Raw genomic sequence first — 14,692 nt, forward strand, 5'->3', positions numbered from 1 at the left:
CGACAGGACAGGAGCTATTTCCATTGTAGCCCCAGTCCTCCAGATACTATTTGGTTGCGTTTGGAATGGGTTAGTATTAAGCCCAATTCACCACACATGCTAAGCACCTCATTCTATTGAGCCACACCCTCAACCAATGCCTGCATATCTAATGGTTGACTGAGAACAATGCTTACCAGTGGAGCAATGGGGTTGTCAAGACATCATAAAAAAGGCACAAGGCAGCAATATGAGCTAAAAGTTACGATCCCTTGATGAGTCAGCCTTGGGAGTCCCAGGGTCCCCCTGTCCCTGATCATTCCGGCACTCTTCCACCATTACCCAAATGGCTTGGGACTGTTTGTTTAGCCTCTCTGGGCTCCAATTTTCTCAGCTCTTGGAGTTTGGCTTCTCCTATAGGTGTTGATCCCATGGTAGGAATATCAGCTCCTCCAGGCCTAACCTGAGGAAGAATTACAGCCTAAAGACACTTAGCTATGTTCTCCCAACCTGAGGAAGTCACTCTCTACTCACTGAATATGGGTCCCCCACTATCATGTTCTACCCTTCCTGTCAGCAAGAATGGCTTCTGGGGGTTGGGGTTTTAGCTCAGCGGTAGAGCGCTTGCCTAGGAAGCGCAAGGCCCTGGGTTCAGTCCCCAGCTCCAAAAAAAAGAACCAAAAAAAAAAAAAAGAATGGCTTCTGTCTGTATTAGGCTAAATGCCCTTAACACCCAGAGCAACACAGCCACAGAGAGGCAACAAGGAAGGCAGGCAAGAAGGGCAGAAGGCATGATTCTGTAAGCCCAACCCAAGGGTTTGCATCCAGTTTTTGCAAAGAAGCCTTAGTGAGTGAGTGAGAAGATACTCCCGGGATCTGAGCAAGGCTTCAAGTCAGACTTTCCACTTGGGCTCAGCTCTGATTCCACAACACCAGCTTCCTGGCCCATCAGGCTCAGCCCCCACCTTTACTGCCTCTTTGCCCTCTCTGGAGGAGAGAAGCCTGTTTATTGCTCTGGGTGGGACCCAAGCCCACAGGGAATTGAAAAGAAACCAATGGCCTAGGTTGCTATTGTTTGGTTTAAACAAACTACTGGCTGGGCTATCTTGAAGAGGAATGAGGGGGAGGCCAGAGAAAAGAGAGCAGTCTGCAGGGCCCAGCCTCTCTGCCTCCTCCCCACCTTGTTAAAGGTAGTCAAGAGAGCTATTTTAGGAGTATGCTTCTAGGCTTCTGTTGGGTCCTGACCTCCCCTTCTGGAAGGGCTAGGCGTTGAAGAGAAAAGCCTCCAGGCTCCAAACCTCCTATCTTCGCCCTCTCCCACCTCAACCTCAGCCTCTCAGTTTATGGTCACATCTGGGTCTGATGTCAGTCCAACGTGGAGGAGCTAAGAGATTGCACCAGGCAGGCTGTCCTGGGCACCAATGCAAGGCTACCCATGGGCAGCCGAGTCTACAGGAATAGAGGGGACAGAGGGAGAAAGAAAGGGAGGAAGTGGGTGGGGAGGAAGGAAAGAGGGAAGAGGGAGATACACACACACACACACACACACACACACACACACACACACACACACACACACACACACACAAGGATAGGAAGAGAAGAAAGAGGATGGAGAAAACCAGATGCAGTAGACTTATGGTGTAGGATTCTGTCCTTCTAGCCTCTTGTCCCTTCTCCCAACTAAAGATGACCTAGACCCTTGCAGTTGAGCCCAAGGAAGGGGCATGAGCAAGGAGACCCACAGTGAGCAGTGGACAAGCATAGCCTAAACCAGAAGACATTAGGTCCCTAGCCACCCCACCCCCCCATCAGTGTCCCTTCTTGGTCCTAGAATAGGCAGTCAGTTAACCAGGGTAACAGCCTTACCTCCCCACCACTCCCCCATCCTGCCTCCACTTTCAGGGAATGAGAGGCATAGACTGCCCCAGGAAGGACTGGGTGGAAAGGGGGCCAGGGCACAGTTAGGTGTTGGCAGAATCAATTAAGAACCACACTAATCACCATCATTAAGGCTATAAAACCCCACACCTAGGGGCCGCAGGGCTCACTGGCATGGCCTGGGGCCTCGAGCTGTGGCACAGACCCAGGGGCCTGGCTCCAGTCTCTTTCATCTAACCATCCACCAGGCCTGCAAAAACAATAATTAGTTACCCGCCTCCAGGAGCAACTCATTATCCCACAGACACAGAGTGGAAGGAAGGAGGGCAGAGGGAAGTAGAGAGAAACTGAGGCTAAAAAGACTGCCCAAAGCTGTGACTGAGTCTAGTTACGACACTCCACTCTCCCCTCTGACCTCGCTTCACTTCCTTGCCTCATAGGCTTAAAAGGTCCAGAGGGGGCATAGTCCTCCCTTCTACAAAACTGAGTTAACTAGCCAGCTGCAAAGGACAGCCAGGCCAAGTGCCCCACAGTTACACCCTGCACCCAATCTCAGGTGCAGATGGCAGTCCTAAGGCAGCTCTTGGGAAGGGTTCCATTCAGGATCCCTCAGAGATCAGGTTCTTTGCCTCCAGGACACCTCCCACCTCTTGACACCCTGCATCCTTTTCCTCTCCCCCGGGCTCCCTCAAGTACCATTTTCTGACTCCAAAGTCCTCTTCTAGAAACAGTCACACCCCTCTTCCATCCTGCTCCCAAAGAAAGGTCAGTGGCTAACAACCCAGGGAGGGCTGCTGGAGCACAGCGAGAGTCAGCCTTTACCACCAAGACCCAGGAAGTAATCTGCCATTTTCCTGTCTCTCCTTTTAGGGCACTGACATGAAAAGCGGGAGCATCCGTGGCAATATAATAACAGGTGAGTGGGTTCCTCCAGCACCCCTTCTCTAGACAGGACACTAATGACAGATGTAAGATAGAGTAACTGTAACACTGATTCACAGTGTGCAAATACCAGCTCTAGAGGGTCAGAGGTCCCCTGTAGGTTCTGATGTCATCGCATCACAACTACCAGGTGGTTGTTTTGTTTTGTTTTGTTTGTTTTGTTTTTGGTCTCAGGGTCTCATGTATTCCAAGCTGGCCTCAAATTTGACATAGTTCGAGAATGATCCTGAACTTCTGATCCTCCTGCCTTGGTTTATGCCAAGCAAGGGATGGAACCCAGGGCTTCAAGTATGCTAGGCAAGTAATCTACCAACTGAGACACACCTCCATCCCCAGGGTTGAATTCTAAAGAAGCTGAAGTGGGGGTTAGGGGTGGAGGGAGGGTTTCCCCTTATCATGTAACCTGGAAGTCAAGAGGACAGCCAAGGGTCTAGCTGGCTAGAAGGACACTCGTGACCAAATCCCCCAGACCTCCCAGACCCCAGTCTCCTTCCCTCTGAGGTCTCCAGCCCCAAGGTGTGCCCTGGATGCTCAGGAGGTGAGTTGGCCACAGTCAAAAGACTGAATACAAATGGTCCCACACAGTCTGGGAAGCAACATGGGCTGGCGTCACGCAGGCCATGTCCCAGCTCCACTTCCTATAGGCCCAGTCCGACTTTTCTATTTGTTTTCTCATCATAAAAAAAAATGGGGGTTTGGGGATTTAGCTCAGTGGTAGAGCACTTGCCTAGCAAGCACAAGGCCCCGGGTTCAGTCCCCAGCTCCAAAAAAAAAAAAAAAAGAGGACCTGGGTGGAAGGAAGTTGTCCATTGTATAACTAGCCAACATGTGGGGTGCCCAATCCCTACTCCCAAATCTTCATTTCTGGAGGATTTGAATGAGAGGTCTTCAGGAAATCCCTAGTCAAAGAGGTAAACTCCCATCTCCCCTGAGATTAAATCCGTAATTCTAATTTCAGTCTTGCCCAAGAATTCTGGCCACCTGTCTTTAGCCATGAGGAATATATCCCAAGCCCACCAGCCTGGCCAGAAACCACCAGATTCATCTGCCTTCCACACACCCATTTATAAGAAGTGACAGTCTTTTTACACCCCATGCTCAGAAGTCTTTCTTAGCCCTAGAAGTGTTTGAGAGGAATCCCCTGATTTACTTAAATTCAGAAGCTCCAAAATAACCTCAGAACATTGGCACGCCATCACCTACTCCCTTGTAGACCCTGAGCCACACAAATAAGTGTGGCTCTTGGCACACCCTTTTCCATTCCCTCCACAAGCACACACACACACACACACACACACACACACACACACACACACACACACACACACACACACAATCTGATCTGCGATGGGAAAGATGAACAGTCAGGAAATCCCCTGGCTCTCTGTATGCTAGTGGCCCAGTGGCTGGACGTACTCTCTGAGAAACACTTCCAACAGTGCCAAACGGTCATTCCTTCTTTTGTTTCGTGTTAAGAGAGGAAAAGAGAAGGAGGACCATGATCAGCCAGCGTTCCCACCCACCAGCATCCTTCTTGCAATCATCCCTTCCCTCCCCTGACCACCATCACCCCCAACCCAGGGAGACTCTTGGCTCCAGCTTGTGTATCCTCCTTGGGAAGGGAAATGGAGAGAAAACAGTGGGAAGGGACAAAGCAACGCTGGAAGGAGTTCACGTAGAAGACCTAGGCCAGGCCAACCTGCATGGGAATGGGGCAAGGAAGATGGACGTCTGTCTACACCCTATGACCTTACCCTCCAAAACAGCCAGTCTCCAAGAGGGAGAGTGAAACGGAGGGAGTCTTCTCCCCAGTGCCTTGAGTTCCCTAGCCTCTACAATGCCTGCCATCAAACCTTTTGAACCCAGTCCCACCCACTGTGGTAACCACTTCCAGATCCTCCCAAACCAGCCAAGAAACTGGCCTCTTTAGGGATTAACTTCATAAGGAAATGCTGAAAAAAAAATTAAAGCCCACTGCCATACACACTCACAGGGGAAGATGGGTTTTCTCTTGAGGCAGGAAGTCCATCTGGATAGACTAAAACCAAAACAGAATGCCGCCAACACCCATCTACCCGCCGAGAAAGGGCTGGGAGCCTCAGCCTTTTATGCCAACCTGGAACCCCACTCCCAACAATAGCACCCCTACTTATCCCAAACATATACACTAAATAAAACACTGAAAGTGAGATCCCACCAATTAAAAGTCCAATGGGGGGGGGGGCACAATGGTTGGGACTTCTGACTTTTTTTAAAAGAGCTGCCAGGAGATGCTGCAAGCATGGTGATGAACCCAACCGTGTCTCTTGTCCTTTTCCTACAGACTACCAGCCTCCTACCCCACCGCCGACCACTGGTCTACACCGCTACCAGTTCTTTGTCTACCTTCAGGGAGACAGAGACATTTCTATCCCAGAAAGTGAAAACGAAAACCGAGGTGAGGCCTACCAGACCTTCACACCTAGGCTAAGGTAGATTCTGGGGCAGGACCGAAGTTGTGTGTCTTCACGGGAAAAATCAGAACTTTGACTTCTACCCATGAGCCTTGGAGGCTGGGGCCAAAGGGCAGTAGTTCTTGAGAGTGATTGAGATGAAGGTTCTGAAAGAGGTTTCGGCTTCAGATGTGGTCTCCCAGAAGTAAACACATCCGCCAAGAAGCACCCCCAAAACTTTGCATGGCGTGTACAGGCAACTACCCTCCAACACCTCAGCAAGTAATTGTGCCCTGTAATTGAGCCGATCTGGGCAAGAGTACCCTGGAATGCCACCCTGCTGGTCTGTCTTCATGGTGATTAATTGCTTGGTCTGCCTTGCCATCTCAGTGATGGAGCAAAAGATGTCCCCAGCCATGCCCCTCCCCCAACTTCTCTGAGCACTCCTCCTCAGACACTGGAGAGGACACATTTCCACAGCCTTCTCATGACTAACCTAGCCTGCGTGGCCTTGGTCATCATACCGGCAGGGCTGGGGTGCCAGATGAGACTGATTCCCAGACAGGCTGCAGGTAACTCACTATATGAGACTTAGATTTCTCTTTGAGAAGACGGGAATACTGTGGTCCCCATGCACTCCGTCACCTCCCAGGTTAGGAAAGGGAAGGTCCCGCAGAAGTCACAGGTGTCAGTGTAAGGGTACATAAACACACATGCCCCAGGCTGTGCAAAAATGAGTGGGAAGACAGATACGAGCAGCCGTTTCCTCTCCCCCAGTGACACCAACTAACTTCCACCCACTGGGAAGCCAGCACAGGTATTGTCACATCCCCTGTGCCTGAGGCTCTGGAGGTAAGGAGCTGAAGCCCAGAAAAGGACTGGCGTGTCGGTGGTGTCCTTTAGATGTGTGTCAAGCAAAGGTGGGGGTGAGGTAGGGATGCATCAGTCTCAAGAGACTCAGGCCCTGGAGCCCAGACAGTGCCACCTTTCCACCCATGAACCTTCCCAGGTGCCTTCAGCACCTTGCCAACATGCAAGTCTGTTTAAACAGCTCCTCTAAGGACACACTTTTAAATCTGGACATCAAGTGTGAAGAAAGGGAAAAAGAATGCACCTTGACCAGATCAAAACAAGTCTTCTGTTGCCCTAGCATCCTGGGTACCAATCTCACCAAAATGACAGGAAGCTGCCAAGGCTCAGTAGCTGCCAGGTACCAGGAACTGAAGCCTTCTGTGTAGTTCCAATCCATTCTATGAGATCCCTGTAGAATAAGGCAGTAGCTCAGCACTCTTGCTCAGACCCCAGGATCCTAACCACAGTGCCTTAGACAGGGAATTGCTCCGAATGGTCTCATGCTAAGAAGCTGGCTTTCTTACAACAGGATAGAAGTGAGAGAACATTAGAGCATGCTAGGAAGAACAGCAACTAGGGCAGGGGAAGAAGGGGCCAGCATATGCCCAAGACATTACCTTTCTCTACTGAGACAGAGCTCCTGAAATATGGCTACAGTCTCACTGACTGGCTCAAGTACTTAACTAAGGCTGCCTCCCGTCCTAGGATAGAAAGCAAGGCAAGAAAACTGCAGAACAATGGCCTGGAACCATTGTTAACCACTTTGGATCCTCACCAGAACCATCATTGCTTACACACTCGCACATGCACCTTGCATGTCTCAGAGCAGAGCAAGGCTCCTATAGCTTTCTCTGCTGTTGTGCCAGGGGGTACCTTCCATGTGCCCAGCCTTGTGTTAAGAGGAAACAGTCCCAGAGCCCAAAGGATTTTCCCTACCCTCAAGGAGCCGACAGTCTAGTTTGAAACTGGTTAAATAACAGTGCAGACCAGCTTATAATTAAGTCTTTATAGCATTGTTCTGATTGCAAGGACACAATAGAACCAAGTGAACAGGGGATATATCTCTTACCTTCCTGGAGTCTCTTTCTCTCCAGGGCAGTACCCCTCTTCATCCAGGAGGAGAACAAAGATATCTTTCTGAAGGTTAGAAAATCTTGCTTCCACTTTCTAGCTGGTGACAATCCTCTCAGGACCTCAGTTTCCTCTCCAGAAAGATGAGGTTTGGCAGTCAACCTATAGCATCTTGCCCTGGGAATTCATGGAGGAATAGGGTATAGATTGGGCCCTACAAAAGAAGATGATCTGAATGCCTGAATGAGTAGGCTCTTGGCTCTGGAAACTAGAGATGCAAAGTTTATTTGTTTGTTTGTTTGTTTGTTTTCAAGTAAGAAAATAGAAAGCAAGCTAGGTGGTGGGGTGCACACCTTTAATCCCAGGACTCAGGAGGCAGAGGCAGGGAGACTTCTGTGAATTCAAGGCTAGATTGGTCTACAGAGCAAATTTCAGAACAGCCAGGGCTGCACAGAGAAGCCCTATCTGGAAAAAGAAAGAAAGAAAAAAGTAAGGGGGGGAAGGAGGGAAGGAGGGAGGGAGGGGGTAGGGATGAAGGGAGGGAGGGGGAGGAAATGGAATAAGCAGAAGAAAGCTCAGACTAGTGGGTAAACCACAAGGAACCAGTAGATTGTTTATAGGAGAGGCATCACATGAAAGCAGCTTCTTAGAGACAAGCAATCTGAATAATCAAAGAAAGGGGCAGAAGGCTGCCAGAGGTGTGCTGATGTGAGGCGGCGAGAGGCCAGCCGAGATGGACCCAGGGCAATTGCAAAAGCAGAAACTGCTGTAGTCCTTGCATAACTTCAGAGCGTTGAGAGCTTGGTACACTGTGCTTAGGAACTCACGGAGCCCTAGGCCAAACCAACACTCAGGTGGGGGCATATGTCCCTGCCAATGAACACAAGCCCCAGGACCTGCTGTGATCTAGTTTTCTGTCCATAGGATCAGAGCCATGAGAGATGCAGGTATGCTAGTACCTGTTGCTGTACGCCCCCCCCCCCCCCGTGGGTGAAAAGGCAAGGACAGCTTCCAGAGGCTGAAGGGGAAAGGTGAAGCTCCTGGAGTTAGGCAAAGGGACATCTAAAAAGATAGCTGGCAGAGCCAATGGGCTAGACAATTATAAGAAATGTTTGCAAGGTAGTTTTGAAACTAAAGTAATCTGAAGGTTTCCAGTGTGACACAGGGTACAGTCTGTTTTAAAAATAATAATAATAATGTAGAACCAATTGTGTTCAATTGCACCTCCTATTCGGGGTCTTGTTCTCTTTGAAACTCGTGTGTGTGTGACAGGCTGAATTGCCATTAAACCTACCATGACCGATAAGTGTCCGGTGGCACTGTTCAAAGTCAATAGGGTGAAGCCCTCCTCAGGATCCTGCTCTGTTCCATGACTTGGGATAAATACATGTACCCAGAGAATAAGGACATCCTGACATTCACACTCTCCGTCACTGTGTGACCTTGGACAAGCCACCTCACACCCCAGCACCTTGACTTCTATCTCATCAAAATGGAATGAATTATTCTACAGTGGGGTGCCCTGCTGTGGTGACACGCTCCTAGATTCCCTTGCTGCACTTTTCTTTCCTGAGTTCCGCCATGGGAATGAGCAGTGACAAGGATCACTGAAGGGGTCAACTCTAGACATTTCCAAGTGGGGGTTTCCACAGGGAGGACCCGAAGGGGCTCAAGTTACCCTAGTTGGGAAGTCCTGTGGTGCCATAATGCCACTCCCATGCCACAGACTATTCCTCTCTTATAGCAAACGCCCAATGAGCTCTGCAACCCCTGGGACAATGCCACATGGGACAAAAGAGAACTGCAAGTCTCTGTTCCCTCGGGTGTGTGTGTCACCCTGCTGGGGCCTGAGAACTGGAACACGCAGATTACTTTGGAGAAGGTATCCAAATTCATGAAGTATCCTTAGCCACTGAAGCCACTACCTCTGACAAGGGCTGGTCATAGTTCACAGACATCATCCTAAATGCCCAGACTTTTACTCTCTGCTTCTCAGTATACTGATCCTGTCCTACACACACACACACACACACACACACACACACACACACACTCAAGCACACACATGCACACACACATACACATGCACCTGAAGCCTGAGACAAAGCCTCAGCTAATCTGTGATTCTCCGTGGTTTCTCTATACCTTTTTCCTAGTAGCAGCCTTGATCTTGAGACTTCCACTTCTATATTATAGAGAAAACAGCTGACCCCATAGCAGCCCTCCCCCCACAACACACACAAACACACACACACACACACACACACACACACACACACACACACACACACGGGGAGAAAGAGACAGAGAGACAGAGACCCAGTCTGGACTATTCCCAAGTGTGCCTCACAGTCATCCAGGCTGTTCCCCTCAGCTCAGCCTTACCCCACATTAGTGTCCCCACCACTGTGTCAGTTCTCCTAATGCTCTGTTGTGCTCAGACATCTGCCTGGGTCTCTTCAGTGTTGGTATATACTGCCCCACTCATACCCCCACCCTGCTTTCATCATGAGACCATTAGAGAAGAGGTCCTTCCTTTGAGTATCTGTCACTGCGCCCAGCCTACTGTGGCCTGTCAGTCACCAAGTATGTATATATGTGATACACCCACAGACACACATTTGCAAGCCATTCACACACAGATCTGTATGTTCTCACACCCCTGGGTTCCCATACACAACCATGTCAACATCCTTCAACACCTGAAGAGGCAGCCACCTCTAAGAGTACTTATGTCCTCAAAGGACAATCTCTACGTCCACATGGTCTCTGTCTAACACCAGGTCAGCAGGGCTCCCTCTCTACCAGCTGCCCTGTACTCCATGGTATTTTCCTTTGCCCCACCATGCAGGACAGTGGCTGGGATCTCTTGTATGACTAAGGGAAACTGAAGTTCATGGTGAAACGGATCTACAGGTAACAGCAGACCTGGAAAAGGGTTCTTGACACTGGAACCCACACACTCAACACCTCTTTCTCCTCCAGACCATCATGTTTCAGGGTTCTGGTTCAGGGACAGGCAAGAAGCAACTGTATCTTGTCTTAGATTATCTTACCCAATTCTTGTCTTTGACTAAGCCTCAAGGTCCTAGGCAGCTATAGCCTACACTATGCTGCATCTAAGCCACTGGCCCTGAGTTGTCACAAGCCAGCTGCATGCTCCTCTGTGTGTGGGGACAGAAGAGAGTAGGAGGAAGGCTGTCATTTGGTTGTAGCAGTTGCTGGCTGGGATTTGTATAATATCTGTGGGGTTCTCCATGAGCTATGTCCTATGAGATGACAGATGGTGACATGCCACCAGTTGCTCCAGAAACCACTCAAAGGCCACAAGTCCAAGATGAGGTCACGGTGACAGTCACCACCTCAGGGACCTTCAGTAGGAAAGTTTACTTGTTGCAAAACGGGATGAAAAAAGCAAGGAGGGATGGCGAGGGTTTGAAGCTAGACAGCTATAAAGCGCTCCTCGAAATGCAGACATCTGCATCCCAGGGTCAAAGAGGCGGAACAGGCATGGGCCTGCCACACAATGGCTTCTGAGTCTTGCCCATGCATCTGAACACCTGCGGCACTCTCAGGTGAGCGGGACAGGGCCATTGTGGGGCCACAGGCATGAAAGCAACAGAGTCATAAAGCAAAAACTGTGGTGACATTCAGGGATAAGGCTAGGAGGAACCCCATAGGCCTTGTGGGCAAAAGCTAAAGCTCGGAGAAAGTTGGGGAGTGTAGAGGGAAGAGGATCAAAGAGAAAGGAGGTCCTATCTAAAGAACAGCCCCACCCTCAAACTATCACCCTCCAGCACATACACACAGACAGACACAAACACACACGGGGCCCACTGTAAAACAGCTCAAACCACCCCCATGACCTCCCACAGTGGTTCCTCTGGCCTGGTTCCCAGGGCCTAGCCCCTGATCACATCCCACTGTAGGCTTCTGTGGCAGATAGCTCGCTTTTGCCTCCATAGGGTCCCACCCACCTGGCAGAACTTGGTACCACTGGGTTCCTGGCAGGTACCCAGCTGGGAAGACCCTAGGCAGCACACAGTCAGGCACCCTGTCCAGGAACTATCTGAAATTTCTGTAGGCTGATGGTAGGTCCCTTAGAAAAATGTGCCTCAGCCAGGGTAAACATGGACCGTTCAAAATTAAAACCGATACATAGATCATGGAGAACCCACAGATAACTCCCAAGTTCCAGCCAGCCACTACGTCTACCAAATACAGGAATAGGTTGGGGCTTTTTCATCACTGTTCTCAGTTACAAGATAGTAGAAGGCCCCAGTGCCCCCAGGGCAAACAACTAGAAATCCCCTCTCATTCTCCACCTTCCCTAGGTTCTTTGCTACAGAGGACAGAGACAGCTCCTCACCACTATGGGCCTGTCTCCCTCCTGTGCATTTGGGCCAAAGTCCCAGGTCCCAGTGGCCCCTCTGTCCCAAAGCCTCTCAAGCCTGCAGGATCAGCCACTCAGCAAATACTTTCCAGAAGTAATTGGATGTGATGGAACGAGGGCTTTTCAGCTCCTGAGTGAAAGTCTCTGGATGTCATTTAATGGCACAAAAAATAAAAGGCTCAGGCCTCCCGCCTACCACTGCCAGGACATCATTAATCTCTGCGGAGAGGCATCAGTGCTTCTATCACCTCGCCCAGCCCTGGCGAGTCAAACAAATTACAGACCTGAGCTGGGCTCTCCGTGGGGTGGTTATTAGGTTGGACTTGAATTTGTGTTGTTTTCTTCAGAGCCATCATCCCCTGCTCTCCCAAAAGGCCAAGGCCAGGGAAGAGGATGGATACCTTGGTTAGATACAAGTCCCTCTCATTGAGGCTCAGGCAGCTAAGAGCCAGGTGCCTAGATAGGGACTAGGCTCACAGACTGCCTCAATCAGGAGGCCAAAGTCAATAGCTAAGAACCCCCCATCTTATCTGAATGACACTTGCCTCCCGACCCCACATCCCTAAGCCAAGGAACAAATGGAAGTCTGATGAAAACTGGCTTTCACCAGGACAGGGCCAGGCAGCGCTGAGCTGGCTGGCTGGAAATCTGGAAATGGGCTCATTGAAGGGTCTGTGAGCATCAGTCAGGAGCAAGCAACAAAGCTGTGCTACTGGACAAGGCTCCCCCTGACCAACACTAGTGGATTGTTTTTCCAATGTAAGTTGGGTAATATAGGAAACTCACTGAGGTCAGGAGGGAAGCTAGATAAAGCGGCTACTACCACTTGTGCCTAAGAGAGGCCCAGGGAGATGCTGCCAGAGTCACATAAAAGGCACAAGGACAGAGATCCACTCAAGCTCAGAGTTCACACATTCTACAGGAGGAACCGTCCATCTCATCCCCCTGTCTGAGGCCTGCAAATGATATTCAGGCATACAACTGTCAGTTTCAGATTGCAAAAGCCGGCCCGTGTACTCAGGGCCCAGAATGGAAAAAGTGGCCATCCACATCTACTACCAAGGTCATTCCAAACCTGCTGGCCAGAGTGTTCACTGTGAGTGGAATTCAAGACAGGTAGTCCCTCTCCTAGATGCTGAAGAGGGGATCCTTCATCTTTCACACCCCTGGTGTCTGCCCGTGGGGTTAGGCAGACAGTGTTTCAATTTCCTCCCCACTTTTAGGTAGTGTCCCTCATGTGCCCCTCTCTGCCTTCCACAACCGAATTAACATCAGCACTTTGGCCGAGCTCTTCCCATCAGCTCTTAGAAACAGTGGCCTCATGGCAAGGCTGCCACAGCTGCTTCTGTGGGATGAAAGGAGTGTCCGTCCCTAGGTTGTGTGGAGACCAGACTGCATGTGATCTGTGTGGCCCTGCTGCAGGAGCACCAGCCTCTGTGTTGCTCTCTCTGGGCAGGTCAGGGTATAAACACCAGAGTATAAATACCTCCTTCCATCCTGATGGCTAGCAGGGTAGTGGTCCCGCCCTCTTCCTGCAGTGCAGAGACAGAGCAGAACCATACAGGAAGGGGCTTTCCTCCTAGCAGTGACCACCAAAGCCACAGCTCTTCATTTCTCCCCACATGGCCCTAAGGGCCTGACTCACCCCTCTTCCTTCTAGAGCTTGCTCTGGGTCAGTTCCTCCTGCCCTCTGTGGCAGGAAACAAGTGGGGGTGTGTAAGGAGTCCCTGCTGAGCCAAAGGAAGAGGCAACAGGAGACTAGCCAGTCCAGGTCCTGACTTTGTGGAGCTGCTGCCCAAGTTGGTGAAACTGTGAGGTTTTTGGAAATGTAGCCAGGAGAAACCCAAGTATCTCAGGACACTCTGAGCTCACACAAAGGACTTGGGGACAGCCAGCCCTGCTTAAGGGGAGGCAGGCCTCTCTCTCGGGACATAGGGGATTTCTTTCCACCAGCTTGCTCTGATCTCGTGATGGGTTTCAATTCCCTCATTGACACCAAAGCTCCTTCCTGTCAAACTCAGTGAGAAAAGGAGAATAGCCTTGTCCCTTCATATCTGCCACATATTACTTCACCCAAGACCCTATCTCAGACACACATGCTCATGCACACACATACACACACACATGCACACGCACCAGTCGGGGTGAGGGCATGCATGCACATGCATACACAGAGGACACACGCCTGCACATGCTTTCCAAGGGTCAGATTACCAACATTTCTTTTTCAGCCAGCCTGGCCCCCTGGTTCCCAGGGGTTCTAGCTAGGCGCAATGTCCACAAAAGAACAGTGACAAAAAGCTGCACCATGGACTTGCCCAGTGTACCCAGCACCTATCTATGAGCCAAGCCATCAGCATCTCAACAGCCTTCCCAAGATAGTCCCATAAGTTCTAACTCTACAACCCTTGAGGCTGGGTGAGACATACAGTTACTGGGTCAGATGGGATTGAAGAGACCTGGAAATGTCTTGTATCCCCCAGGTGGATGCCACATCCTACCCCACCCCCACCCCATCCCACAAGTCCTCCGTATTACAAGTGACATGAAGTAATGTACACCATGCTCCTGTGACAGCAGATGTCTACTAGGAAATGCTACAGGGCTGTGCCTTTGCTGTTCTTCTTACTGTGTCTATGCCATCATTATAGCTTTTGGGAGCTAGTATTAAAAAACTGTTGATCTTTGAGAAGAACATTGACACGTGAACCTTATGTGGTGGGGAGGGGAGGTAAGTTGATAAAGAAATGTGGATAGACTTCATCTCATCCTTGTTATAAAAGCAGCTGTGGCTATAATGGGGGCTGGGGGTGAGGTGGGGGACACCAGCGGCCTATGACTCTAAGGTGAGGCTGTGCTGAGACTTACAGGCTGCCAGCCTCGTGTTGACATCATTCTATCTAGATCCCAGTGATGACTGGTCTCTGCAAGCCATAGGACATTGGCCACTGCCTCTCTACGTTCTGGCCAAGTCCTTCCTTTCCCATCCAAGGAAGACTGCTAAAGTTAGCCACCCCTAAAAGAATAAGACAACACAGGACACATGCGAATTACAGTTATTCAAATAAACAGGAAAATAAAATAATTAGTATAAGTTTACTCCATGAAGTAGCAAATTATTTGTTATCTGAAATCCAGACCT

General features: G+C 50.1%; 1 protein-coding gene across 3 annotated transcripts in view; it reads left to right on the forward strand.

Moving 5' to 3' along the window:
* Pebp4 (phosphatidylethanolamine binding protein 4) overlaps positions 1–14,692 on the forward strand; it is a 215,794-nt gene that overhangs the window by 200,049 nt on the left and 1,053 nt on the right. For 2 of the 3 annotated variants that reach the window (XM_008770836.4, XM_063274888.1), the window contains 2 exons: positions 2,731–2,776; positions 5,126–5,239. In XM_008770836.4, the coding sequence (XP_008769058.2) occupies positions 2,731–2,776; positions 5,126–5,239 (160 nt within the window). Of the gene's footprint in view, positions 1–2,730; positions 2,777–5,125; positions 5,240–10,008; positions 10,074–14,692 lie in introns of all 3 variants that reach the window. The other variant, XM_039093942.2, reaches the window with a different exon arrangement.

This window comes from Rattus norvegicus, chromosome 15 (genome assembly GCF_036323735.1).
Source record: "Rattus norvegicus strain BN/NHsdMcwi chromosome 15, GRCr8, whole genome shotgun sequence".
Classification (NCBI taxonomy): Eukaryota; Metazoa; Chordata; class Mammalia; order Rodentia; family Muridae; genus Rattus; species Rattus norvegicus.